The sequence below is a fragment of the Lutra lutra genome, chromosome 11 (assembly GCF_902655055.1).
Source record: "Lutra lutra chromosome 11, mLutLut1.2, whole genome shotgun sequence".
NCBI lineage: Eukaryota > Metazoa > Chordata > Mammalia > Carnivora > Mustelidae > Lutra > Lutra lutra.
In genome coordinates, this window is record NC_062288.1 from 85048774 (window position 1) to 85076530 (window position 27757).

Sequence of the window (27757 nt, forward strand, 5' to 3'; positions counted from 1 at the left end):
CCTGCTTGCAGCTGGCCAGGAATCCTATGAAGGGTAGATGCCCTTACCTGGTGTCCGCCCTGGTCAGTGGGGCTCCTTGGCTGCCTGAGGGCATGGCCCTGGAGAGGCCATTTGGTTCAAGCTTCTGGACTAATTCTCAACATTGGCTGCCCTTTTCTCTACTGCCTTGGGAGCTTTAAAAATACATCTGCTTAGGGGCGCCTGGGTGGCTCAGTGGGTTAAAGCCTCTGCCTTCGGCTCGGGTCATGATCCCAGGGTCCTGGGATTGAGCCCCACATCGGGCTCTCTGCTCAGCAGGGAGCCTGCTTCCTCCTTTCTCTCTCTCTGCCTGCCTCTCTGCCTACTTGTGATCTCCGTCTGTCAAATAAATAAATAAAATCTTTAAAAAAAAATACATCTGCTTAATGCATATATCCTACCCCAGAGGTCCTGCCTTCAGTGATCTGTGCTGGTGCCTCCAGCCGTCATCAGTCTTAAAAAGCTCCTGTAGGGTTCTGAGGTGAGAGTGGTGGGGACCTCTGTCTCTTTTGTCCAGGCTCTCCCTGGTAGCAAAGAGGCCCCGGGGTGAGGGCCGAGACGCCGCATGGCACGCAAGGGTCAGGCTGTCTCTACCAGGCTGTTCATTAAAGCTCCTTGGGAACTTTTAAAAAGCACTAATGGCCAGCACCAAGCCTAGCGATTCTGATTTTATTAGGTTCAGTTGTGACCTGGGCACCAGGAGCCAATGATACACAGCTGGGGCGAGAACCACCTGCACAGGGGAAAGAACCCTAACTATTCGGTCAAACTGACTGGGACTGGAATTGGGGCTCTGCTGGGTGACTTTGAGCAAGTTAATTAACTAACCTCTCTGAGCCTTGGCTTTCTCATTTTCAACATTGGAACATTGGCACAGCTTGGATTAAGTATCTCAGTATCTCAGTAACTCTCCCTCTTGCAGATTTACTATCAGTAATTAACTGTACTACCAATACAAATTCAGTTTTTATTAGTAAAAAGGCACTGGTTTTTGAGATGAGGAAGAGAGGATGCCAGGGCCTCCTGTCCTCACAGTCTTTGGGAAGGCTCCTTATCTTTGACAGTGGCTCCTTATCTCAAAAACCCCATTTCATGGGGCTTCTGGGTGGCTCAGGGGGTTGAGGCCTCTGCCTTCGGCTCAGGTCATGATCCCAGGGTCCTGGGATTGAGCCCCACATCGGGCTCTCTGCTTAGCGGGGAGCCTGCTTCCTCCTCTCTCTCTCTCTCTCTGCCTCTCTGCCTACTTGCGATTTCTGTCAAACAAATAACATCTTTAAAAAAAAAAAGCCATTTCATGGTGTTGGCACTTTTGAATCAAATTTCAGTTCATTAAACCCTCCCTGTAATTCACCAGGGAACTCTTTGCGCCTATTTAAAGTCCTGTGTGCTTGATCTTATTGTAAAGGAAGGAATTCTTTTCTATCAGAAATAATCATATTTGTATCCCAGAATAAAAATGAAACAGCTTGCCTCAGGAAATGAGCCTCAAACTTGAGATCCGATCATGTGGATTTCACTCAATTTGTGTGCCTTTGGCCAATGCCCCTCACCTCTTCCAGCCCCCGTTTGCTCAACTAAATTTTAGATGGAGAACCTGAAGGCTGAGGTTGAAAATGCTGCAACTCCTAGGAAGGGTGCGCGCTTGGCGCAGCTCGCGCCCGACGCCAGCGTGCCCACGTCAGCAGGCAGAAGGGTGCGGCTGGCGGCGCTGCCGGAATGCGGACCGCCTCTGCCTCCCAAGGGCACCCTGAACTTGCTGTTGGGACTGTGCTCTTCCAGATATAGAGGAGGATGAAGATAAAGTAGATGTGCATTCTGCCTGCCTACCCTCAAATAGATTGTGGTTTGGAAGTTCAAATAAGTCACGCACGTAAGTGACTCTCACGCAATGGGCAAGCCGGCCAGCTGGGGTCAAGGCAGGTGCGCTCGTGGAGGTCGTATTTTTAACTGTGCTTAGAGAAGGAGTGGAATGCAGGTCATGGGGCCGGAAGTGTCTTCCTCCATGTGAGCGGAGAGGGTATAAAGAGAATCGTTGGGAAATAGAAGGGAAAGGCAGGCAGGCAGTTCTTGGGGTGTTCCTACAGGTGAAACCGCGGTTTAAAGGTATGCATATTTTAAGGCCTTTGGGACACATGGCTCAAGCAGCCCCCACAAAAGATGCTCTAATGTATCCTGCTGGCAGTAAGGTGGGTGCCGGCAGCCTCGACCTTGACCTAAAAATGCAGGACAAGCAGGTACAGAGGCTGTGAATTGGGGTGGAGTTTGTCCCCTCTGTTCAACAAATCCTTCCCAGCCCCAGGGCTGGGTGTGGGCTTGTAGAGGGGGACAGACACATCCCTGCCCTTGGCGAGTTCCGTCTGGTGGGACAGACAGCTGCGGTCTAGAGGCATGAGCAAAACTGGGGCTCCCTTGAAAGCTATGAGCAGGTTTCTGAGCTGGAAAGTCTGTCCCTCCTGAGTCCTTTCCTCTTTGAGTCACCACCCTCTCCTCCACAGAGCCCTCAGATTCCACCAGTTGTCTTCAGCTTACCTGGCTCTCAAGGGATAACTATGTTTTTTGGTTACATATCAGCTGACACAACATTCTGCCACATCCCTTGTCCCAGCCACATTCCTTCAGCCATGGGGGAATTTCGAAGGTGCTTGGTGGTTATCAGCCTAGCTCCCTGCAAATGGTATAGCCTGGCCTTCTCAGGTCCACAGGTAGGAAATCCACCACGAGGGCGGGTGGGGGGGGTCTCATCTGGGGAGCCTCACAGTAGGCATCCAAGGCCTTAAATTAGGCATACCTGTTAGCCCTGCCTTTTGGAATCATCCTAAGGAAGCAAGTGTGAATATGTGATAGATTTATCTACAAGATTATGCACGAGAGCATTGTTTATGAGACAGAAAAAAATAATCAAAAAGGATCTAAATTTTCAACCATAAGAGATAGGTTAAATAATTTACGGCATAGTTGCACATGCTAGCATTATAAATTACATCAGGGAGGGATGCTTACCACCATGAAAAGAATGTCGAAGACCATTGAAGACATCACATTGCAAAATAATATGCACTGGTAGATCCTATTTATGAGAGGAAAAAAGTATATATTCACATATAGCAAGACACAAGAAAGGGGGAAGTTATGCCTAAAAAATAGAAAACGTTGGTGACTTCAGGGTAGGGGAATTAGAAAGAATTTAAAATATCATCTCTGGATGTTCTCTACAAGACACGGTCATTACTTGTATAATCTGGGTGAAAGATACTCTATTTTTTAAAGTGTAATAAAGTGACATCTCCCTGGACACAGCACAAGGCATGCCCAGGCAGGGGCTGGGTGCTAGGGAGCCACATTTCTGAGAGCGGGCCTAGCCCAGGAGCTCCCGGATACTAGACCATGCTGCTTAGCCACGCACCAACCCTACTCACGAGATGTCCTCCAGAAAGGCGCTTGACAGCCTGGCCTCAGCCCTGGGCACGCAGATCTTCCCACTCGTCAGCCTCACTACAGGCCACGATGGAACAAACAAGGACTCAGGCCCAAGAGTCGCATACAGACAGAATGGATGGATTTTTCTGGTCACTGTGGTCCATTCAGCTGAGCAGGTCCATTTGAACTCCTTCCCTCACTGACTGCTCAGCCCATACAAACCCAATGCCTTCTCCAGGAAGCCTTCCAGACTGATTCCACCATGCGGTGTGCTCTGAATGTCCCTGCTCTCAGTAGGAAGTCCCATTTGTGGAGTGGTTACTGAGTGCTTTCTCTGAATGAACACAAGCCACCCTCGCAGTAACCCTCTGAGCTGGCCCTGTGATGCTTTCATCACAGACGAGGAAGCAGAGGCAGACGGAGGGTGAGTATCTTACCCCAAAGCTCATGCTAATAAATGGCAGAGTCGGGATTCAACCCCAGGCAGTGTGGCCTTAAGGCCAGCCCTCAGAGACACCGAGCCATGCAGGCCCTCTGAGACAATCGATGTCGCCAGTCATGTTTCCATGGTGATTTTGAATTGTTCCCAGACCGTTCCTGGAAGACTGAATTCCTGAAGGGTCCCAAAGGAGGAGCCGCACACCAGGCGTGTTTGCTACTTTAACTGCAGGAGAAGCGGGTGTGTCCTCCTGAGCTGGTCCCTAGCTGCTAGAGACATGTCCACAGACGGTTATGTAAGGATCCTGGTAAAACCCCTCCTTTGGGGACAGACCCTGTGCCTGAGACTCTGGAAGCCGCAGGATGCACTGAGGCTTGGGCTTCTTGTAGGACCAAAGGCTTCTTGCTGTCTCTCTGCAGCATCTCCCCCAACGCCTGTTCAGTCCCCAGGTTTCTGGGAAGGGTCCAGCTCTACCCAGGATCATGGCCTGAGTCCTTCCACTCCAGCTGGGAGGAGAGATTCAGTGAGGGAAAGAGCATGCAGCCTGGAGCGTGGGCCTGCTGGAGGCGACCTCTTGGCTGTCCTTTCTTTTCAGAGTTTCCAGGCTGGGTTCCAACCCAGGATGGAAGAGGATGTTACCAAGTCTGGGCAAATCAACACAACCATATTAACAGAGGTTATCTCAGCGTGGGGGGATTAGGGATGGCTTTTTTTTTTTTTTTCGTGGCTTTGCTTTTTAGCATTTTCTAATTTTCTGCAAATGAACATGATTATTAATTAAGGGCAGGGGACGGTGGCGGTACTGTTCTTGCTGCCTTCTTCCCAGGGCTCTTCCTCCAACCTTCTGGAGACTGCTGAGCTCCGGGGTACCCTCTACTTTGTGGGGCTTCCTCCGAGCACCTCTTCACCTTTACCCCGGCAACCCCACTTCTTTCACACCCCTTTACTGCACACGACTGTACTGGAATTGTACAGATCACACAGCATGTCACTGTTCTGAGCCTGCTGCTCTCCACAACCCCGATGTCATGAGAAGTCGTCTTTCCTGTCTTTGAAGGGGATGCCTGGAACCACGTCTCTATCCTTTGCCCCTCCCATGGACTTCATCCCCCAGTTCACCGTCTGACATCTACAACGGGATGTTCCAAACAGTCACGGTCACAAGCATCGTGGCCCCAGCCTACTGTCTCCCCTCCATGCCTGGGCACCTCCCACTTTCCTCGTCTCTGACAGCAGCACGGTCAATGGTAGGCTTACAGAATCATGGCTGCTTGCCCGTCCTAAGATTGGTCCATCAGGGAACAGGGAGGGCTGGTGTTCTGGTCTTCAAAATGTCTCTTGGGTCTCCCCATGCCCCTCACTCAGGCTCTGGAACTGTTGCAGAGATCCACAAGTAAATCTTACTCATTTTTTTGTCTCCAGGATCTAGCACAGGGCCCAGGTCATGTATGCTCTCCATGTATGCTTTCTGGTTGAATGAATAAATGAACAAATGGGCCAAAAAAAAAAAAATGGATCTTTTGTCATTTGTCTCTTAGATTTTAGTTTTTTCCTTGCAGTCCTTCCCATATTTCTCTGCCAGTTGAATCTTCCCAAATGGTGACTTGGCCCTTGGAATTCTTCACATGGTGCCTTTAATGGCTCCCACTCTCTATCAAGGTCCTTCAAAAGCCAGCCCCTCTTTACCTTCCTTTGTAAAGGATTTGATCTCTCTCTCCCTGAGTCTCTCCTCTAGCTGACCTGACCCTTCAGATGGGATCCCACAGAAGGTAGCAGACCTCATGGTGGGCTGTCTGTCTACCTGGGACACTGTCTGGTTCCCTGACCCTGTTCCACTTCACCCCAACCTATAAGAGGTATGTTTTACAAAGTCACTGTTCTTCAGAGGTAGGATAATCCATGGGTATTTATTGAGGGCCCACCATGAGCACACTGCTAAAAACTAGGGAGACAAACATTTGTTCAGTCTTGGAACTCATGAAACTTACGTTCTCATGTTGCAGACAGAAATATAGACAAATTCATGATTAACTGATTGATTGATTATACTTTTTGATTGGTTCTATGTAGACATAAGCAGGGTCCTCTGACATGATAGCAGGGGGAGCATCAGTCATTGGCAAAATAACGTAGCGCACTCACACGCCTAGAGGCATTTAGGGAGCACCTTCCACAGATCAGGTCCTGTGTCCGGGGCTGGGAACAATGAGGTGAATAAGATATGGTCTTTGCCCTTGGGGAGCTCACCTGTAAGGGGCCACGTACATACCAAAAGATCTAATCCAGTCCACTCCCCATACATATATTTAATATTAATTTTATTTCAAAAACCTATTATTTGGCTCAAGTATCCAGTTGCTTTTTTAGTTCAATTTATAGGCCTGCTGAGACGACTCCTCAGTGTAGTTGGAAAGGCCTATTTCATACGAGTGACGCTTCTTATGGTTACCTCAAGTCAGAACCAAGATTTAACCATTGATTGCCTTTCTTCTTCCCGGACAGGGCACCACCAGTGGCTCCTGCAAAGCACAGGGCTCTGTGAGGCCACCTCCAGACCCCAACGAACCCTCGTCAGCCTGCAGCTCAGGGCTGATGTCAGCGCGGAATCCCGGGGTCTGCATTGACTGACAGCTGTGGCATCCAATGACACCACATGCTGGGCCAGTTCTTTGACCCATTCTGAAGCTCAGGCTCCCCGCTGTAATCTGGGAATGAGACCCGCCTACCTCTTTCTGGGGGTCACCGTCAAAATCAAATGAGATCATGCAAGTGCTTTGGAAAGGAAAAAGCAATATTCAAATATAAAGTGCTAGATTACCTGTTTTGTTTGTTTGTTTGTTTGTTTTTTAATTTTGAAGGTTGTCAGGGCAGAAACTAAAAGGACTTTTAAGTTTTACTATTTAATAATAAGTCTATCAGAAGCTCAAAAACACACCATAGCTGAATACAGTAAGCACTATTTGTTGGGTATCCAAGAGCTATTTCTCCTCTCCTTCCAAGCTCAAGGAATTCTGCTTCTTTCAAGTAAGGCCAGGGCTTTCCTTCACCCACCTTGATCTGCCCCAGCCCCAGGGGAAGACTTATGATTGGTCTAGATCAGTCTTGGCATTCACATTCTACTTTGCCAGTGATTGGTCTAGGGGTGGGCATAAGTCCCAGTTCTGGTCAATGAGAAATAAGGGAAAATGTGACTTCCCTACCCCAACTTGAAACAGAATTTCAAGAAAAGAAAACCTTTGCCTCTGTCTTACTGGGCAATCATGTGAGGACATGATGCCTGAATGAGTAGGATAGATCTTGCAACTGTGGAGCAATAAGCACAAGGACACAATGGAAGAACAGAAGATCAGAAAGAGGAGGATTCTTCTCTTCCTCCCCCTCCCCCCACCCCTCTCCTCTCCTCCTCCTTCCCCTCCTCCTCCTCCCCCTCCTCCTCTTCCTTCCCCTCCCCTTCCTCTTCCTTCTCCTCCTTTTCCTCCCCCTCCCCCTCCTCCCCATCCCCTCCCCCTCCTTCTTCTTCTTCTCCCCCTCCTCTACCCTCTCCTCCTCTTCCTCCTCCTCCTTCTTTTCCTTCTCCTTCGAGTTTTGCATCGTTTTAGATGTATTTGATTATAGAGTCAAACAGACAAAGCACAGTCAGATGAGTAGCCAGAACATTTACATGTGAAAAATTGTATCTGAACCAACAGCATCTGTTCATACATACATTCGTGTGCCTTTGTTCCAGGCATATTTAGAAGGAGTAGGATCCTTGATGATGCCACTGAGCTCTTCTGCACCTGCCCGCCTTTGCCCGCTTCTGGTTATAAGAGATAACTAACTGCTGCTAATGCTGAAGTCATTGTTACTTGCTGCCATTTGCATATGTAAATTGGTGCGATCTCTACAGATGTAACTTATATAAGTAATATATAAGTTATAGAAAGTAATATATTTCTATTTGAATGTACCTACCCTTTGACTCAATTCTTCCATGGAATTATCAGAATCTGTCCCACAGATAAGCTCACACACAGGTAAGTATACTTATATCACTATATTTATTAATACTGAAATGCAATTACATTAAATATTGATTAATTTAATTAATTCAAACATCATGTATGCAACAATATGGTTAGATTAATGACTGTACATTCATAAAATGAAACATATGATTTTAAAAAGATTGGCACAGCTCTATGTATACTGGTAAGAAATTACATTCAAGATCATTAAGATATATATACACTGGTAAGTAGTGATATTCTGGATATAGTTAATGGAAAAAGTGAGATTAATAGTGGTTAAAGCTGGATGATGGATACATGGGGGTTTGTTAGGTCGTGTTTTCTTATAAATGTATTATGGAGATTTGAAATTCACCAAAATAAAAAAATTTCAAGGCAAGGGGCAGGAAGAGTAGTATGTTTACTATGACATCATTTGTGTGTGTGTGTGTGTGTGTGTGTGTTTTTAAGCGATATAGGGATAAAGGATAGAACATGAATATCCATGGAAAGACACAGCAGAATTTGGTAACAACAGTTGCTACTAGGAAAAGAGGGAGGACTGGGAAGAGACTGAGTTTGCCTGTCCCTTTGTCCCCTTTGAATAAAAAAAAAAGTAAGATTCTATAATATAGTATTTTATTAAAAATAAAATAACAAAGATTTATTTATTTATTAAAAGATTTTATGTATTTATTTGAGAGAGAGAACAAGCCAGGGGAAGGGCAGAGGGAGAGGGAGAAGGAGACCCCCTGCTGAACAGGAAGCCCAATGAGGGACTCGATCCCAGGACCCTGGGATCATGACCTGAACTGAAGGCAGACACTTAACCGACGGAGCTACTCAAGTGTCCCAAAACAACATAAAGATTTGTTAATCAACCAAGTGTAGGTGAGGGATAGACAGATAGGCAGTCCATATCTTTGCAATGCGGTCTCAAGTGCTGCTTGATGTTCACGCAAAAGATCTGTTCAAATCCAGCCTGTGACCCTGAAGATGACGCCGTCGAGATGAGTAACACCAGGCTGTTACAGGTTCCTGCAAATAAGCTAAGCCCTTACTTAGAGCTAAGTTATAAAGATGCTGGGGACAAGGAAAACTTGATTGCAACGAGTGCAACAGCCACTGTAGGAAAACAACACAGCATCGTAACGTATTCCTTGTAATAATAATGTAATTCCATTATAGACACTTTATATTTTCCATTATAGATACTATATAATGTAAAAATAATGTAATTCTGTTATAGACACTTTCTAAAAGCAGAAAAGCACAAAAAAAGAGATTAAACATCATTTCTAACCCCACTCCCAGAAGCGATACCATATATTTTAGTGTGAATGTGTGTGATCTGAAAACACCACTTTGTAACTGGATTCTTCATGTATTTATTTATTTATTTTATTTCTTTCAGCAATCTCTGCACTGGCGTGGGGCTCGAACTCAGGACCCGGAGATCAAGAGTCACATGCTCCACCAACCAAGCAGGCAGATGCCCTGTAACTGGACTCTTTCCAGTTCACAAAATAGAATTATCTTCCTGCATCATTAAATATTATATTTTACAACATAATTTTTAATGTGTGCATGTTCCTCTTATGTGGTTTTTAATAATCTTATCAATTTCTTATGTTGGACATTTTCCGTGGCTGTACAGTTACAAATCACAGGCAGTGCTAACACTCTCTGACTTCCACAAATATTAGCTCAACTTCCTTTCTTCCTTCCTTCAATGAATAGTTACTAAATAAGTGTGAAACAGCCAGGCTCAAACAAAGCAGCTACAAGGGGCCATTTTTGAGATATTTGGGGGAATCTGAATGTAGAGTGGCTCTTTCGTGATGCTAAGGAATTATAATTGTGTGACAGTGGTCTTGTGGTTATAGGGAAATGTGTCCTTAATTTTTAGAGACCCACATTGAAGTATTTAAGGATGAAATGTCATGATGCTTGTAATTTGCTTTAAAATACTTTAGCCAAAAAATAAATGAAGCAAATACGGGAAAATAATCACTATTCAATCTAGGTGAGGGATATAGTGTCTCCTTTGCTGTATATTTGAATTTTTCATTAAAAAATATGTCTTGGGGCGCCTGGGTGGCTCAGTGGGTTAAAGCCTCTGCCTTCGGCTCAGGTCATGATCCCAGGTCCTGGGTTCGAGCCCCACATCGGGCTTTCTGCTCAGCAGGGAGCCTGCTTCCTCCTCTCTCTCTGCTTGCCTCTCTGCCTACTTGTGATCTCTGTCAAATAAATAAATAAAAATCTTTAAAAAAAATATGTCTTAAAAGTGAAATACATCATGCTCGGTCCTGTACTATGAGCTGGAGATGTGGTAGTGAACAAAACAGACCGTGGGGCACAGCCTTTGGGGAACACGTTTCCACCAGAATGTCTCCAATGCAATCTAACGGTGATGGCAAGACCTGTGTCAGCCTAGCATTCTTTGTCCCCTCCACACTGTCATCAATGTAGGTCTGTTTCCCCACCTTTTAATATCTATACCTCCCAGCGGCCTTTACCACACTGTGGTCACTAATACTGCATGTCGGAAATCAGTTCTGTGGCTCATGGTGCCCCTGGGATTCCATTCAGGAAACTTCCTGGGCACCCACGTGTGCCTGACACTGCAAAGGTAGCAGGACTTAAAAAGGGGATGGCCGGACCCCTGCCTTCCACTTACAGCCTGTGGGAGGAGGTGGAAGAGGTCATCCAAGCAAGCTGGAAGGAGGGGAGTTGGCTGGAAAGGTGACCAGGACAAGCTTCTTCAATGAGAAAGTAAGAGACCCTAGTGCAATGGGGAGAGTCTGCTGGGAGAAGGGCTGGATGAGCAGCCCTGCGCACCCACCCACAACCGGCAGGAATGAAGACCTAGAGGAGCTGATGTGCCGTGTATCCTTTAGTTCCCCGGCTGGCAAACTTTCCAAAGGGCTGGATAATAAACATTTTAGGCTTTTCAGACCAAGGGGCAACATCAGAGATAAGTTCCCCCCACATTTTTTGGCCAAAATTCAAAACTTTATTTTTGGACACCAAAATGTAAATTTCATATCATGTTCACGCGCCATAACTATTCTTCTTTTTATTTTTTTTTTCAACTATTTAAAAACGCAAAAACCATTCCTAGCTCAGGGCCGTACCAGAACAGGTGGTGGTGGGATTTGGCCCATCCACATAACTTGCCAACGGCTCCGGCACAAGATGGGTCGGTTCTTAACGCAACGGTTTGTTTTCAGGGCTGCTGTTTGCTGTGGGGACGGGAATGGCCCTGATCTAGCTGTTGGCACCTGCGTTCCTGGCCCGTCTCTATTCTTTCCCAGCTGGGGCTTCTGAGGAAAGTCACTTAACCTTCTTGGACTTAAGTTTGCTTGTCCTTGAAGCCCGGGGGAGGCTAAGGCTCCTACTTCCAGGCCGGGAGGGAAAACTACAGCTTCGCACACTCTCCTATGTACGTGGGAAATACTGGGTAGAGGATGGACGGACTCGCGGTGGGTCCAGAGTATCCCCCAAAGGCGGCAGTGCGCGGTCCTCCTCACAGCCCTCCGGAGCAGCGCACCCGGTGGAGACTAGGGGCAGACTCTGCACAACCCAGTGCCGCGTGCCTGAGCACTGGGAGCCGGGTTCTGGGCGCGCGAGAGCAGACCCCCATCCTGGCTGCGGGCGCAGGCAGCAGGGCGGGAAGCTCCCTCTAGCCCGGGGCCGTCGGGCCGGCCGCGCGGGCCTCGCCGTCGGTGCGCCTCCGCTTCCGTGGAGGGCGCGCTGTCCGAGCTCCCCGCCGGCTCAAAGGAGCCTCTCGCCGCCACCCTGGCCCCGAGAGGCCGATCCTGGCATCACCGCCGCGCCAAGCCTCGGACGGGACCTCGAGGACTTTCGGCTCCCGCCCCCTGTCCCCTGTCCCTGGGCTTTCAGGTCGTCCCCGAGGGTGCGCGCATGGGTCCGCGCGCGGCGGAGGCCCTCCCTCGAGGCCCGTGCCCTGCAGCCTGCGGGCCGGACGCTGTCCCACGCTGCCCGGCAGGGCGGGGCGGGAGCTGGCGCTTGGGGTGCGCCCGGGCCTGCCGGCCAGTTGCGCAAGTGGCGGCTATAAGAGGGGCGGGCAGGCATGGAGCCCCGGAGGAATCGCGGTGCCAGCAGCTGCGAGGTAAGGCCCCGGGCGCTCTCCTTTTTCCTTCTCCGCGGGTCTTTCTTGGCCAGCCACCCCACCTCACCTCACCCTGAACGCCAGGGAAACTAAGGGCAGACGGAAACCGGGGTAGACGGCTTGGTTCTGGACTATGGCAGCTTTGTACCAGAGTTCTAACGGGAGGGAAGGCGGCTGGGGAGATCTGGCTTCGGGACCCGGCTGTGCCAGTGCCCATGGAGCAGGAATCTGTGCCATGGAGCCAGCCAGGGTCCCGGGAGACTGGCAGAGCCGCCAGCCCAGCTGGTGAGATGCTTTAGAAATTGCCTTGAGCACATCCCCAAAGATTAGGGTACCCTGTCCCCCTCTGGAGGGGATAGAGTCTGGGGTGCTGGGGGTTCAGGTAGGAGCGTTCAGTTTCTGGGGACTAGCTTTGCAATGCGGCTAAGAATTCCGATATCATTTTCCAGTGGGGGTGTTCATCTCTGATATGTGAATTCAAGGATCTGTGTAAGGCCAGAGCCTAGGAACAGGACCACTGTGGGGTAGAGGTGGAGAGAAAACCGTTCAGAAGAACCTGAATATCTCGGAGAAATTCTGCCGAGTTTCACCACATCTGGCCTCAAAGCCAGGCATATTGCCTTCTGGACCATGGATGAAATTGGGGTTTTCTGAGGTGACAGAGCAGCAGGTCCCGGAAAGGCCTACTGTGTGTTTCTCCTGTGTGTGGGCAGGTGGGCCCCGGACAGAGTCCGCCTTCCCTCCCAACCTGGTTTCCATTTCACTGTGGATGTGGTTGCCTTTACCTTCCCGTTTCTATAGCTGCAAGATGGTGACATTTTGGAATTGTGAATCCTTACATACAGCTAGATCCAAGACGAGTGGCCTGCTTGTCGTTTGAGAAAGAAGTTTTGGAGAGGATGAGATGTTCGATTTCTGCTGTTGGGGGGGGTCTTCAGAATGGGTGGGGCAGAGAGTAGGTTTTTTCAGGCATCGCCCCAGGACCACCAGCTCCATGATCGCCCATTGTAGGAATGGGGACGTTTGCTCTGTAGAGTGCTGAGGTGGGCAGCAGTCAGCTGGGACCCGTGGGAGAGAGGGTACCCAATCTCTTTCCCACCAGGCTGGTCTGCAAAACCATAGTTGCTGTCATTCCCATGTCCCCAGGAGCAGAGATGCCATAGGGATCATTTCCCTCATTTAGGTAGGGGGAGAGGGCAAGAGAAAAACATTGGATGTTTTTAGGTTCTTCCCTTTTCTAGCAATTGAGGACATTGGGCTGAGGGGAACATGTCCATGTTGGCCAAAGGAGCGTCCTTCTCATATTTTGCACATCTTATGCCCAAAATAACTCTTCTCGGTATTTGGGGGAAGTATTTCCCCCCCTCTCCATTCCAGGAAATGGCTCCAAGCGCCAAGGACAGAGCCAGGGAGATTGCAATGAATTCCTGCCTTTCAGCCCCAGGCAGATGCCTCTCGTGTCTGAGTAGCCCGTGCAGGGTGTGGAGGTGGCCGCTTGGGAGAGCTCTCCTCACAGAACCCAGGTCATTGTCCCCTGCTGCTGCCTAGATGCCACCCGAGGGAACGTGGGATTTGGGGAGAAAGAAGGAGCTTCAGGGAAGTAGAGTCCTTGTGGAGTGTGCATCCTTGAAGAGCATGCATGTGATTTGAAGGAAAATCGAGCCAAACTGTCGTGCCATCAGTCAGTCGGGAGGCCTTGTCCTCTCCGGCAGTAAGACTCTGCGGCAGCAGCTCCATTCAGGCCTGGCAGCCCGGAGCCCTGAAATTCTTCTTTGTCCACACAGTTGTCTCAGAGAAATAGAAAGAGGTTGTTTTTGCTGAAAAACAACAGACCTGATGCCTGGGCTCAGGGAATTCTTTATGCTCATTCCACGTGTGACGACAGATGTGACTTCCTTCTCTGCAAACTGCGTTTTACAGTCTTTCCTGCCCCGTTTGTCAGCTCCCCAGAACTGGAGGCGTGATCGGTGTCCATGCTGACATCTCACTGATTTCACTGAAGATCTCATCCTCATCTGTGTGTGCATTGTGTTTGTACTCTGGGTTGCACGGGCTGGGGAGGAGTGCAAAGGCAGGGGGAGGAAGCCACAGAGAAAAAAGGAGGGGAAGAGGTCTCTAAGAAGTGTGGGAGGCCCAGAGAAGCAGCTGGAGCCAGGCTGATGAACGGGACTAAGTAGCACCTGGGACCACCGTCAGGAAGGAGCAGAGCTAGGGAAGCTGAAAGGAATGGGGACACTTCCTTTGGGGGACACTCCTGAGGGGTAGGAAGCCGACCAAGGTCCCTGATAAAGGGAAACCTGGAAGCTCAAGTGTTTTCTGCCTTCATTAAGAAGGTTTCCTAAGGGGGCACCTGGGTGGCTCAGTGGGTTAAGCCGCTGCCTTCGGCTCAGGTCATGATCCCAGGGTCCTGGGATCGAGTCCCGCATCGGGCTCGCTGCTCAGCGGGAAGCCTGCTTCCCTTCCTCTCTCTCTGCCTGCCTCTCTGCCTACTTGTGATCTCTGTCTGTCAAATAAATAAATAAAATCTTTAAAAAAAAAAAAAAAAAAAGAAGGTTTCCTAGGGGTGCCTGCTGGGCAAAAGTGAATTCTATGATGTGTTTTTGAGATCAGGGCAGGTGAACCATGGTAGAGGTAGGTTAACTGGGTTAGACAAGGAAAGTCAGAGATAAGAAATATTTTTTTTTATTCTTTCAACAAATATTCATGAGTGCCTGCTCTGCACCAGGCCCTTGGAAGATGCTGGAACAAATAGCATGTCCATGCCTCCTGCGCCTGGCAGAGAGCACTAATTGATGGAGGCACCCTCTCCCTCTGAGGCTGGATGAGGCTTCCAGTCCTCCTCTGCACAGAGCTCCAGGGAGCCGCGGAAAATTGATTGACTTTGACATTGGAATTGAAACCTACTTGTTATCCATGATGGGGATCAGATCTGAGGGTGGTTTGTGACGAGTAGGAAGAATGTAACCCCCATCCCACACTCTGGCTGCCAGTTAAGTGTGTTAACATTTTTCAAATGAGGCTCCCAGTTACAAAGAAGAGAAAACCACTCATGCTAGTTCCGTGTTTCCAACAATACACTGCAACCAACATTGAAAAAACACATCTCTTCAGAGTACATCACTCATAGTAAGGGCGAGTTTGATTTTTTGACCCTTGTTCCTCTTCTATGTGTTTGTGTATATCTCCCCTGGATTTAAAAATATATTCAGAGAGTGGAAAGCAACTCAAATGAGTATATGTGGAAGAGTATCTCACCGTGGAGGCTAAGGACAGAGAGGGCCCGGAACCAACGAGGTCAGGAACCAGAAAGAAGGTCAGGAAGAAGCACAGGCACTGACGGTCACCCACCTGTTACAGGATGACCTCTGGTCTTTCTCAGCTACTCCGTGCACACGAGGGCAACCATGGCTTCCCCGGAGCTTTGGAGCCCTCAACAGGGACAAACTGAGCCCTCTGAAGCGTTACTTTCAATTCCTGGGAAGGATGCTAATTGACCTCATCAGGGTTTGGAGGAGAAAGAGATAAGGAAAGGGAGGAGAAGTGTATTCTCTGGCTCTTGTCTACCACTGGTCGTGAAACCATGGCCTCCAGAGCGTGTGTATGTGTGTGTGTGTGTGTGTGTGTGTGTGTGCTCTGAATAGGGCAGATTCCCCACGAGGTGGAATCAAGCCTGTACATTCTAGCTCTCTACCCTTACACACTCTACCCTTCTGCCATATTGAATTCTCCTAAGGCCACCACAGTTTTCCCCAACTCCACACTTTCGCCTCTGTCTGGAATGCCCTGCTTGCCTTCTCCTGCCTGGGGGAACTCGTGTCTTTAAGGTTTCAGTTCAAATACTGCCTCATTTACAAAGTTGTCCTCCCCTCCCCAAGTCCCCACCTTCCTCTGTGTTCCCCAGATTCTCTGCTCCTCCCCTCCTAATGAGGTTGTGTTAAAATGAGTTATTTTAGCTTCTGTTTGTCCCACTGGATTCTGAGTACCTTTCATGACCAAGATCCGGTCTTCCTTGTCTCTATTTATCCTTTGCTTTTTTTCCCTGTCCCCAAGTCCCTTCCAACTTAGAATTATGGAGAAAGGAAGGAAGGGAGAGTAGAAGGAAAGGATGGGAGGGAGCCCACAGGAAGAATTTCTGCAGGGAGAATCTTAGACCATCCAAAGCTTTTCCCTCATAATTAACAGCAAATACCCCATTATCTGAATTTAATTCATATTAGCACACGGAGGATTATTGAAGAGAAGGGTATAGAAATCCCAATGGCTGGAGAAGAGAAAAAAGAAGAGAGAAGTGTGTGCTGGATTCCTGCTAACCTCTGGCACTTCCAACCAGGAGATGACATGGGACTTTGGATAGCTCAAGGCTAGCAGCCTCCACCAGTAAATGCCTCTGTGACCCTAAGCTCTCCCCAGCCCCCCTACCCCCACTGCTACCATCAGAAGACTGTAGGCAGGCCCAGCAATCCTTCCAGCTAGGATCTAGAGAAGCATCCCCCTGTCTTGAGAGAGAGACCCCACGTGGTCGGCCTCATCCCCTAGGACCAGAGTGGAGGTAAAGGAGGTCACATCTGGAGGCCACCAGCTTCCTAGGGAAATAGGAGCAGAGCTTGTCCATGGAGAAGGTAGAGGTGTGGGGCCTGCATAAAAGTGGGGCAGGGTTGGGGCAGGGGGGTCAGCTAAGGATGAATGGAGCTGGGGCCAGCACCCAGGGCCCAGGTGAACTCAGAGAGTAGGAAATTGTGGATGGATGGAAGGTGTGGTTATATGAGCCTCTCCTGCTGGCCTTGGAACTGTTTTCTGTGGTGCCATTTCCTTTTCTAGTGCTGCCCTGGGAGGCTCCATTTTCTGGTTTTTCTTTTCTTCTCCAGTGCATGGAGAGGATGGCAGGGATGGTCGTAGAGATGATGGGGAGTGTCACAGTCTTAACTGAAGGAGACGGAAGGCAGCAGGAGGCAAAAGCTGGTGACCGGGAGGTCCAGAGGGTGAGCAGAGGATGGCGGCAGGGATCCAGCAGAGTGAGGGGGAGGCCGTGGCCTGTATGAGTGAGGCTCAGAGGTTCATTGCCCACAGCTCCTCCAGCCGTGCCCATCTCCCTCCCCAGGCTCTGCTTAAATAACTGGCAGAGAGAAACAAAAAAGACAGGATGTTGTATCCACATTTCAATGGTTCATTTTTTAACTCTCAAAAAAATGACAGCTCCTAAATGTTCAAAACCATTTTTGGAAACTTCTCGTGATGAAAGATTTTGCAGTCCGGCAGCTGGCTGACCATATCCTCTCCTCCCCGTTCCTCCCACCTCAGCTCTCTCCAACTGGGCTCTCCTGGGTCTACATCTGCGGCCCTGCTTTTTTTTTTTTTTTTTTAAGATTTTTATTTATTTATTTGACACAGAGAGAGAGATCACAAGTAGGCAGAGAGGCAGGCAGAGAAAGAGGGGAAGCAGGCTCTCTGCTGAGCAGAGAGCCTGATGTGGAGCTCGATCCCAGGACCCTGAGATCATGACCTGGGCCGAAGACAGAGGCTTTAACTCACTGAGCCACCCAGGCGCCCCCCCCCACTTTTTTTTATGTGACCCCCAATCCCAGCTGTCAGCTGGATGGGTCCACCCAAGTTTCAACCAGCAAAGCAATGGCATTTCAACTCCCTCCCTGTGCCTCTGCCAATTTCCATCTCCATCCTTCTTGCCACCTGGACTGAAAGCATTAGTCTGGGAATAGTCAGAGCTCCTCGTTTCCATGACAGGAACCTAGCCTCCCTATGCTGTCCTCAGGGCCCTTCTGGCCCATCATACCTCCCATGCTGGCTGGGAGCCCCCGTGTCCCGAGTTCACAGGTGTTCTTCAGCCTCTGGGCCCTCAGCTGGGCTGCTCCGCTCCTCCACTTCACAAACCCAGTTCCTCCTGACTCTTACAGCCTGTATCAAATGCCACCTCCTCCAGGACGCCCCCTTGATTCCTTCCTGGAGATAGTGGTGATGTGTGACAGCTAATGTGTATTAGGACAGGCCAGCACCTAGCACATTACATGTATTACCTCATTTCATGCCTGGAACAACTTCAGGTGGGAATTATAGTTTGTGTCATTCCCATTTTATAGCTAAGAACAATGAGTCTGAGAAAGTTTGGCCAGCTTGTCCAGGGTCCTATACCCCAACCCAAGCAGAGTTCTGCCGGACTCCCAGAGTTCATAATTTTACACACATCTCCCTCCCCTGAATCACCCTGGGCATGCTGTCTGTTTAAACATTCTTCCTGGACTTACAGCTAATTAGGTAAGCTGGTTGTTCAAGAGCACAGTTTTGTTCTTTACTTTTATTTCTAGCAAATAATATACGTTAACAATTGACCCCATTAAATACTGTGGTATATTCCCTGGGCTTCAGGGAAACCCAGCAGTCTTCAGTCCCATCCCTCCCTAATCCTGATTCCTGCCTTCCTGTGGTCCCGGGTCCATTCTGTCTTTGTACCTGGCCCCCAGGGGGCGATCAAGGGTAACCACTACATGTCAGGCGTGGTGCTTAGTGAAGTTGTAGCGGCTGTCTTGAATGATCCCTCCCCTCTCTAGTCCCTGAATGCTGCTCTCACCCGCCCTGTGCACCACCTTCTTGGGCCACAGCCAGGCCCCACCCAAGTACTGACATTGGAGGGAACCCAGAAGCACTTGGCATCCACTCTGTCCTGATGCCCATGTCCAGGTGTATAAAGCAGCTAGCATCAGGTTGGGCTGCATTTAGCAGAGACCCAACATAACAGTGGCTTAACCAAGACAGAGGTATGTCTCTCTCACACGCACAGCACAAGTCCAGGGATGGGCAGTCTGAGGCCAGTAGGTCACCTCAGCTCCGCAAAGTCCTCAGGGACCTGACCTCTAGGTCCCCACCGCACTGCTTATAAGGTGAGGCTCTCCTCCTTGTGATTCAAGATGGCTCCAGAACCGGGGCCACCACATCTGCAATCCAGGCATGGGATGGAGGGAGGGATGAAAGAGGAAGAGGCAAAGGCACGCACCCCCAGGGCTGCCGTGCTGGTAACTGAATTGGCCAGGCTTTAGTCGCAGAGCCAAACCTAGTCAGGGGAAGCTGAGAAGGGTAGTATTTGTTCTGGATGGCACGTCACCATCTAAACTTGGATATCACTTGGGAAGAAGGGAAGGAGAGATATTGGAGACAACTAGCAGCCTCTACTAAAAGGGTTTGGGGTGTTGATGTGTTTGCGTGTGTGCCTATGTTGGGTGTGATGTACGTGAACATGTGTTGGTGGGGCATGTTCCCTCCCCCACATTGACCTCTGATGGACTTGTTATGGGCTCTCTACGGAACTCCCCTACATCTGGCCTCCTTCTCTTGGGCAGATTCAGCAACAGCCTCTCAATTCCACCTCTCAAGGAACTACAGTGTACTTTCTGCGTTCGCTGAAGCGTGTTATCAGTGCTGATAGAGGGGCTTGTAAAACTGTTTTCCCATTCAGGTGCTACAGGGTGGCCATTACGGGACAGCGACTGTGACCAGACTTAATCTGGTAATAAATTCTCTTGGGAAGGAGGGTGTCATTACACTAGAATCCTAGAAAAGGGTACCGTTCGATCTTGTGCTGCTCAGAAATGCCAGGCACCCTGTGGAGATGGCTGGGGGAAGGCAGTGGGCCAAATGCTAGATTCGGGGTTGGCGGCAGGCAGTGTTACCCCAGTGTTTCAAGACTTGCCTAGGGGATCACACAATGCCGGAACGGCTGACCTCTCCCCCAAACCCCACCCTTGGGCACCTACACGCCCTGTACTCAGGGGCTTGACAGGTTCATCTCATTTATCCTTTTAGCCAAGTGCTGTTATTGGTTCCGTTTTACTCACAGGAAAGGATGCTGTAAGGAAGTTAAGTATTTGCCCAGGGACTCCCTGACACTTTGGGATCTAACCACTGTACTTTCCGCCTTTGCTAGGCTTTCGTGGAGCCATACTGGGGATTAGCGCTATTTAACTCCATTCCACAAACATTTGGTGGAAATGTTTACTCACGCAATCAGTAGTTAATAGAGGGAGCTTTGATTTTTTTTAAGATTTTATTTATTTACTTATTTGACAGATCACAAGTAGGCAGAGAGAGAGAGAGAGAGGAGGAAGCAGGCTCCCTGCTGAGCAGAGACCCCGAAGCGGGGCTCGATCCCAGGACCCTGGGATCATGACCTGAGCCGAAGGCAGAGGCTTTAACCCACGGAGCCACCCAGGCGCCCCGAGCTTTGAGTTTTTAAGAGAGAAAGCGAGCACAGAAACCCTCGAAGCATAGCCCCTCCTGCATTACTTGGGATTTTTCATATTCAAAGCCGGTATGGGGGTTCAGTCTCCTAGCTTACTGCTAGAGCTGGGTATTTCTTTCTAAGGACCATGGTTCCAGGAGGTACCTTGGTTGAGCATTGGGGTGGTTTGTAATTTGGGGCTCTCCTCGAAGGCTGGGGAAACTATGGGGTGGCACCCCAGCTATGGAGAAGGCACCCCAGCCTGACTCCGCCACTCACCTGTTTGGCTTTGAGCAAGTTAACGCATCTTCCTGACCCTCGTTTTCCCCCTTCTATAAAATTCAGATTAAAAGGATACCTTTGGGGAAAAAAAGCATACCTTGATCAAGCATGATACAGATTACTTATTTCTATTATATTGCCAGAATATGAATCATACTAATATTGCCACCTGCGGATAGAAAGTGTATTATCTGTTTTTTTCAAGACCTAGACGAGGCAGAACATAAAAAGCAGAGATTAACTTTTTTGCCTTCTCCGGAACCTTCCTGCTAACACTTACTTACATTTGATTATCATTTCAGGTTCATGCACACAACCTTAGCACGGATCACAGACTTGCATACCTTTAACTTTATTACCTTTTGTCTTATGTATCTCATTAAAACTTTGCTGCTTACTCAAGGATCTGCATATCATTAATATGAGAATTCATTGTTCCATGACTTTGAAAGTGTCAGTCATTCTGGATGAACATGTTATATAATCTCTCCTGCCTCCATGCCTTTATTTTATTTTATTTTGTCTTATTTTAAGATTTTATTTATTTGTTTGTCAGAGAGAGGGAGTATAGGCAGGGGGAGCAGCAGGCAGAAGGAGAAGCAGGCTCCCTGCTGAGCAAGGAGCCCGATAGGAGACTCGATCCCAGGACCCTGAGATTGTGACCTGAGCTGAAGGCAGACACTTAACCGACTGAGCCACCCTGGCATCCCTGTCTCCATGCCTTTAAACCAGGTGTTTTCTGGACACTGGTGGCAACCACTTTCCATCCTTACTAACCCCCACTGTGCCTTTAATACCCAGCTCAGGTGACACCTCTCACAGGGAGCCCCATTTGTACTCCTGTGATCTCTTGTACTCATCCTTCTCATGAATTTATTCTCTCTCTATTGGAATGGCCTGCTGACCTGTTTATCTCTCCTACTAACGCATAAGCAACCCGAGGGTAGAGAACATCTGTTGTTCACGACTGTATCCTTGTGCCCGGCTCTGTGTCTGACGCATTAGCAGACCTTCCAGCAGCGCTGGTTGCGTTCAGGCTCCTGGTGGGAGAGAAAGGACGTAATTAAGCCAGTGACAAATGCCCTCATAGAGGCATAAGCAGGCCGCTGTGGGAGAGTAACGGAGAGGACAAGAACCATCACCTCTAGTAATGAAGATAATAATAGAGCACATTTCACAACACCTTTAAAGCTCTTGCACACGATTGTCTCGTTTGAGCCTCATAAAAGCCTAGAGATAGGCTTTTGCAGAAGTTATTGCAGGAGATGCAGGTGGAGTTTTTAGTGGTTATGTGATATGCTTAGAGTCAGGCAACTATTAAATGGCTGGATTCAGACCAGACCTTAAAAGCCTGTTATCTTTCTCGTGGCGTGCGATAAAGTCCTATCACCACCACATTGCCCATTTGCTCCTGTCCTGGCTTCATGCTCCGTGGTCCATCTCATACCACTTCATAGATAATTGCTCAGGCCTTGCCTCCCCAAGGAAATGCATTTCATTAATGTAATTCTAGATAATGAATTGCCTTTGGCACTGAGGGGATGATTGCCATGGCAGAAAGCAAGTCTCATTTTTATCCACATCTGATAATGTGGTTGGTAATGGGGCATCTGGGTGTGTTCTGAGATACCAGCGACTTGCCATGTGTGGTTCCTTCGTTTTCAGGCCCGAGAAGCACATCCTGGGAAGGAAGATGCGTTGCGGACCCCTGTGCCGATTCCTGTGGCTTTGGCCCTATCTGTCCTATGTTGAAGCTGTGCCCATCCGAAAAGTCCAGGATGATACCAAAACCCTCATCAAGACGATTGTCACCAGGATCAGTGACATTTCACACACGGTAGGGAGGGAAGACAAAACAGAACGGTGACTGGCCCTGGAGAAACCAGGACCTCATATGCTAGCCGAGGCCTATGCAGCTCCATGTAGAGACAGTGGTGGTCTTGACCCCTCCCCACTTCAAGGACAGCTGCCTTTCCTCTTCCTCTTCCCTCCACCTCTCACCTCCGCCCACTCCTTCCTCTCTGTTGGGAATCCTAGGCCTAGGACCATAGGGAGCCATAAAGTTCCTCTTGTCCCACTGACAGGAGACCAAATTCTCAGTTGCATCCCTCCGGGCCTCAGAATGTGCTAGAATGTGCTTATCATTGGGCATTCTTCTTCTTTTTTTTTTTTTAAGGATGTTATTTATTTATTTGAGAGAGAGAGCAGAGCTAGAGAGAGAGCACGAGTGGGAGGCAGAAGGGCAGAGAGAGAAACAGGCTCCCCACTGGGCAGGGAGCCCGATGCCAGGCTTGATCCCAGGGCTCTGGAATCCTGACCTGAGCCGAAGGCAGACACTTAATCAACTGAGTGACCCAGGTGCCCCACATTGGGCAGTCTTGCTAGCTGAATTCTGGCCCTAGGAAGCTTCTCCCAGTTACTGCGAGTCCTAGGGTCCACAGGCCTAGACCTTCAGCCATTTCCCAGACGAGGACTGTGTTTGGAATTAGAAAGACCGAATGAGAATCTTCACACTTCTGTTCTCTATCTATAAAATCCGAAGCTAGTTTCTCAGCGTCTTGAAGCCTGGGTTTCTGGAGCTAGATATTGGAACTATCATAAGGGACTTTGCAAGGTTGTTACGAGATTCAGTTAGATAAAGCAAGTGATCCTCCCTCCCCGCCCCTGACAGAACCAGAACAGAGCATGCTCTCATTTTAGCAGTGGTTTTGGTAGCCCCTAGTCTTAAAAGCCTGCTTGCTCCCCCAGCATGGAACCATCTAGAAACTTCCACATCTTCTGCTCACTATGCGTGTCTGACAGTGGCCTTGGGTAGCCAGGGAGGAGTTAGGTGGCCAAAGGAGGGACAGCTCAGAACTAGATAGAGCCTTGGGCATTTTATAGAGAGAAACCCAGGACTCTCCTGGCTTTCATGAGGCCATGCGTGGTAGATCCAGAATGTTCCAGCTTGGGTGGTGCCGAGAGTGAAGGCCACAGGCAGTGGGGAAGAGGGGAAGCCCTCCTGGTAACCAGTGTGTTACTGAAGCAGAGGAGGGAGGTGGGACACTTTGAGGGGGGCATCCCCACCTTAATCCCTGTGGGGTGGGAGGTCTTGGAGAACCTGACTGGGAGGGAGGAGTTCTCTGGGAGTGGAAGGGGGTGAGGATGGCTGGGGGAGGGACGCTTCGGGAGGACCTCAGCGCCTGGGGAAGAGACTTAACTAAGTAGGAATCCGGGCCACCTGGGTGGCTCAGTCGTTGGGCGTCTGCTTCTGGCTCGGGTCATGATCCTGGGATCGAGCACTACATCGGGCTCCCTGCCCAGCGGGAAGCCTGCTCCTCCCTCTCCCACTCTCCCGGCTTGTGTTCCCTCTCTCCCTGTCTCTCTCTCTGAGATAAATAAATGGATAAAAAAATCTTAAAAAAAAACAAACAAACTAGGAATTGGGCCTCATGGCCGGTTCTCCAGCAGAAACCATTTAGAGGAGGGAATTGGGGAAGAGCAGGAAGACAGAAGTCCAAGAGACCAACTTGCAAGCTTGGCAGCCCCCTGGGGCCCAAGCAACAAGGGTCCGGGTCCGGGTGGTGAGGAAGGGGGAGAGGAGGCAAGCAAGAGAGCGGACCTCCCACACCCATGGGAGAGGCCAAGTCCTTGCAGCACTGACTTCTCTGAGATCCTGTTCTCCCTTTTCCTCTCTCCTGGCAGGCTGTCTCCTCCAAACAGAGGGTCGCTGGTCTAGACTTCATTCCTGGGCTCCACCCTGTCCTGAGTCTGTCCAGGATGGACCAGACATTGGCCATCTACCAACAGATCCTCACCAGTCTGCATTCCAGAAATGTGATCCAAATATCTAATGACCTGGAGAACCTCCGAGACCTTCTCCGCCTGTTGGCCTCCTCCAAGAGCTGCCCCTTGCCCCGGGCGAGGGGCCTGGAGAGCTTTGAGAGCCTGGGTGGTGTCCTAGAAGCCTCACTCTACTCCACGGAGGTGGTGGCCCTGAGCAGGCTCCAGGCGGCCCTCCAGGACATGCTTGGGCGGCTGGACCTCAGCCCTGGGTGCTGAGCCCTCAAAGGCCTGTCTTCCCAAAGTTGAGGAGAGAGCCCTGGGCTCCCGGGTGTCTCCAGAAGAGAGCCCGTATGGGTGTCCCTTCTCTGGACCCCGGGCCATTGCTCTCTCACACCTTTGTGCCCCTCTTCCAAAGGCATAAGCCTCTGGAGGCATGATACCAAAGACAGAATGCATGATTCCAGCCGGCAAACAGTGAACTGGATCTGGGGTTCTCGCCAAAGAGAACCTTCCTTTCTGTGCCACCTTCCCCCTCACTGCATGCTTTAGCGTGACCTGGGGTGATTTTGGGAGGTGCCCGCCGAGCCTTTGGACCATCGAGCAAGGTTCTGTCTGAGAATTCTGGGAGCACGGTGAAGGCTACATCCACGGATCTGCCAACTCCCTGGCAATGCATTATTTATTATGCCTTTTATTCTGGAAGGATTGGAAGCAAAACATCAGCTTTTCTAGGCTCTCTGGGGCCAGCCGGAGCTAGGGATGCTGGTTCCAATCCCACCAATGGGCCTGGCTAAAGCAAATCCATTTCTAGTGACTTGAGGGCTCTCGAGTTAGTTCTTTGGTACCTGGCTTTGTTTCTACCACGACAGATGTGAAATTACAGTATTTTGCAATGGCATTGCCGTGAGCGGATCTCCAAGGACCAGGTCATTTCAAAAAGAAGATGAATTTTGTCATCTGTGATATATAGATATGTGCATGTGTTAGCGGGAGTGTGTTTTCTGAATCACATTTGTGCAATGGGCTCTTGGGATTGGGGGGGTCATTTTCTCATCTCTGCAACCACTTGGTGTGGTTTTCATGAAAAGATGACTCCTTCAGGGGGGTCGTGGGGGGCTTTGCGAGCCACCCTTGGAGGGAGTGGCACTGAGGACTGTCTCTTGGGGCAGTGGTGAGCTCCGGTCTTCTCCCATTATTAGAGGGAGGTCTTTCTTATTGGGGTGACGCTTGCTCTCTGGAGATGGCGATCCCCGGAGCAGGAGTCCTTGGTAGGGGCCTTGGAATGGTCTAGAGATGATCCCACACTGGACTTGTAACACGGCAGGAGCCCTACTTGGGATGTACCTGCTGAATTGTGGCTCTCATCTGACTGGCTCCCCTAAAGCAAGACCGTGTTTCCCACTCCTTCAGGGTGGATTTTGATTTCAGTGGGAAGGTCTGTGGGCCTTCGTGGGCAGTCCCAGGACCTGGGCCAGCACAACTTGGTGCCGGACCGCCAGGCTGGGCCTCCAGGAGTGCCCTTCCCACTGGAGATCATGTCTGGGGGTACCGAACCAGGAGGCTTGGGTTTTCCACCATCCTGCCGCTGTGATAAGGCCATCACACTCTCGGCGGTGGATCTGTCCAAGGAAATTTGAATCAAAGCTATCAGCTTGGAGACTGAGCACCTCTTTGGCGCTCGGCCCGGATGGGTGCTATGGGCTAGAGAAGCTCACCAAGTAAACGTTAAAGTCCAGTCTTACCCTCAGGGACCTTGCATTCCAGATGGTAAAAAGTTTACACACGGGGATGCAAAGGCTGGTCTTTTCACCATGGCAACAGAGCAGGTGAACCAGCATCCTGTTCAGCAGGCAGGAAACATGGAGCTGAGGATGCCAGTGGTCAGGGGTCCCCAGGCCAGCCCTGCTTGCCTGTGGTAGCATTTTTGCTTTGCAGGGCACGCCAGCATTTCCTCCTGCGTAGCCACCTCCCTTTGAAACAGCGCAGCTGACAATTTAAAAAATAAGAACATAACCTAAGACCACAACCTCCGGCAGGTGGCAGGGCTCAGATTAGAGTTCAGGTCCTCTGACTCCCAGAGTGGTCTGGAGCAAGGTTATGCTCCCCAGAGGTGCCAACAGCATTGGGCAGGGTGGGCCAGGAGTGCTTGCCGTGAGACAGGAGTTGGAGGTGACTTTGCTGGAGGCGAGGGGTGTGAATTGTCTGGAGGGAGGGGATTGTTTTGTTTGTGCTGAGACCCTGGATGAAGGTATGTGGTTACAAAGAAAGTCAGACAAAGAAAAGACAAGACAGGAGGGAAAGGGATGTGTTGAAGAGGCTTTCAGGTGCAAAGAAGTTTGATACCGAAAAGCATTAATGTCGGCAGTTCTGGAACAGAGATTCATGAGATGGGCGGAGTCAGACCCCTTCTGGAGGCTAGGACCTAGGTAATCATTACCACCAATCATGACCACCCAGTCAGGCTGGGATTTTTTAAGCCTCTCACTCTCCAAAACCTGACACCAGGACTTATTCTCAGAGTGTGAAAGTTCTAAAATGTAAATGATTGTCTTCTTTTGTAACTTAAAAAAAAAAATTTGTTGTTGTTAAAAAAAAAAATCCAAATAAATTAACTTTGCCGCCTGGTCTTTGTTTTGTCACCCTTTCTGGAGGGGCTTTAGAAGAACTATTTGTGTGTGACAGGGCAAGGCCTGGCTGGCCTCCATCCCTCCCTGGCATCAGCTCCGCCCAGGCTTGGCCACAGCCGGCCACCAGTTATCCAGGCTAAAGGATTCCCCCAAAGCACAGAGTCGGCAAAACGAGCACATTCTGCACCAGAGTGCGGGTCTGCAAATCAGCCTTGAGAAGCACCAAATAATTTTTCAAACAACAACAAAAAAACCCCACAAACAAAGAACAACTTGCAGCCCAACAGCAGACCCAGCCAGGGCCGTAGATTCTCGAAAAGACAAGACTTATCTCATTGCAGGCACATAGCAGAGACAGTCATCTCTGCGGTGCAATTAGAACCTGACGATTTCAACCCAAGTTCTGGAGAGGACTGGGGGCAGGGTGGGGGGGGACGGGGCTGACCTATCAAGTAGTCACTTCCATGGGTGATCTCAAAGGATAGTTGACAGTTGCCAACCCTTTCCTGAGCACTAGTTTAAGTGGTGGAGGAAAGGGAAGCAGAACTCCTGAAGAAGGGGAATCCGCAGCAGGCTGGGGTGTGGGTGGGGGGTTGTCAGATCTGGCTGGAACAGCCTAAGTTGGCCTCTTGGCAGCTCAGGGAAGTGGCTGGCCTCTGTACCAGTCAAGACTTCTTTAGCTGCAAACGACAGAAATCCAATGCAAACCAACTTAAATAAAAAAGAATTTTTGGCCCACGTTGCTGAGAAGTCTAGGTCATGGTCCGTCCCTTAGAAGATTTTCTCTGCACACATCCCCAAGGACCTAGAAAGATACCCGTGCCATGACCCGCCCCAGTCTCTGCCAGCCTTAGATGGGGA

At 49.7% G+C, this 27757-nt stretch overlaps 1 protein-coding gene and 1 long non-coding RNA gene across 5 annotated transcripts; both read left to right on the forward strand.

The window, feature by feature from the left end:
* The first annotated feature begins 1733 nt into the window (after nucleotides 1-1733).
* On the forward strand, nucleotides 1734-7766 carry LOC125080803 (uncharacterized). 4 transcript variants are annotated; one of them, XR_007121484.1, is made up of 4 exons: nucleotides 1734-5121; nucleotides 5598-5730; nucleotides 6377-6898; nucleotides 7602-7766. It is a non-coding gene; the product is annotated as an uncharacterized LOC125080803 (long non-coding RNA). The 4 variants fall into 4 exon arrangements; XR_007121486.1 differs by lacking the exon at nucleotides 7602-7766 and having other exon boundaries at nucleotides 1734-3859; nucleotides 4932-5121; nucleotides 6377-7345; XR_007121485.1 differs by lacking the exon at nucleotides 7602-7766 and having other exon boundaries at nucleotides 5297-5730; nucleotides 6377-7345.
* Nucleotides 7767-11952: 4186 nt separating this feature from the next.
* LEP (leptin) lies at nucleotides 11953-26883 on the forward strand. Its single transcript, XM_047696067.1, has 3 exons — nucleotides 11953-11998; nucleotides 22170-22341; nucleotides 24189-26883. Exons 2-3 carry the CDS (start codon nucleotides 22198-22200, stop codon nucleotides 24543-24545), a joined length of 501 nt encoding a protein of 166 aa, XP_047552023.1. The 5' UTR covers nucleotides 11953-11998; nucleotides 22170-22197; the 3' UTR covers nucleotides 24546-26883.
* Nucleotides 26884-27757: the final 874 nt, after the last annotated feature.

What these genes read in the sequence shown, in the direction of transcription:
- LEP (XM_047696067.1), top strand. Translation starts at nt 22,198, where the DNA reads ATGCGTTGCGGACCCCTGTGCCGATTCCTGTGGCTTTGGCCCTATCTG. An exon ending in TCAGTGACATTTCACACACG is followed by an intron (nt 22,342 to 24,188) that starts GTAGGGAGGGAA and finishes CTCTCCTGGCAG; the next exon opens with GCTGTCTCCTCCAAACAGAG.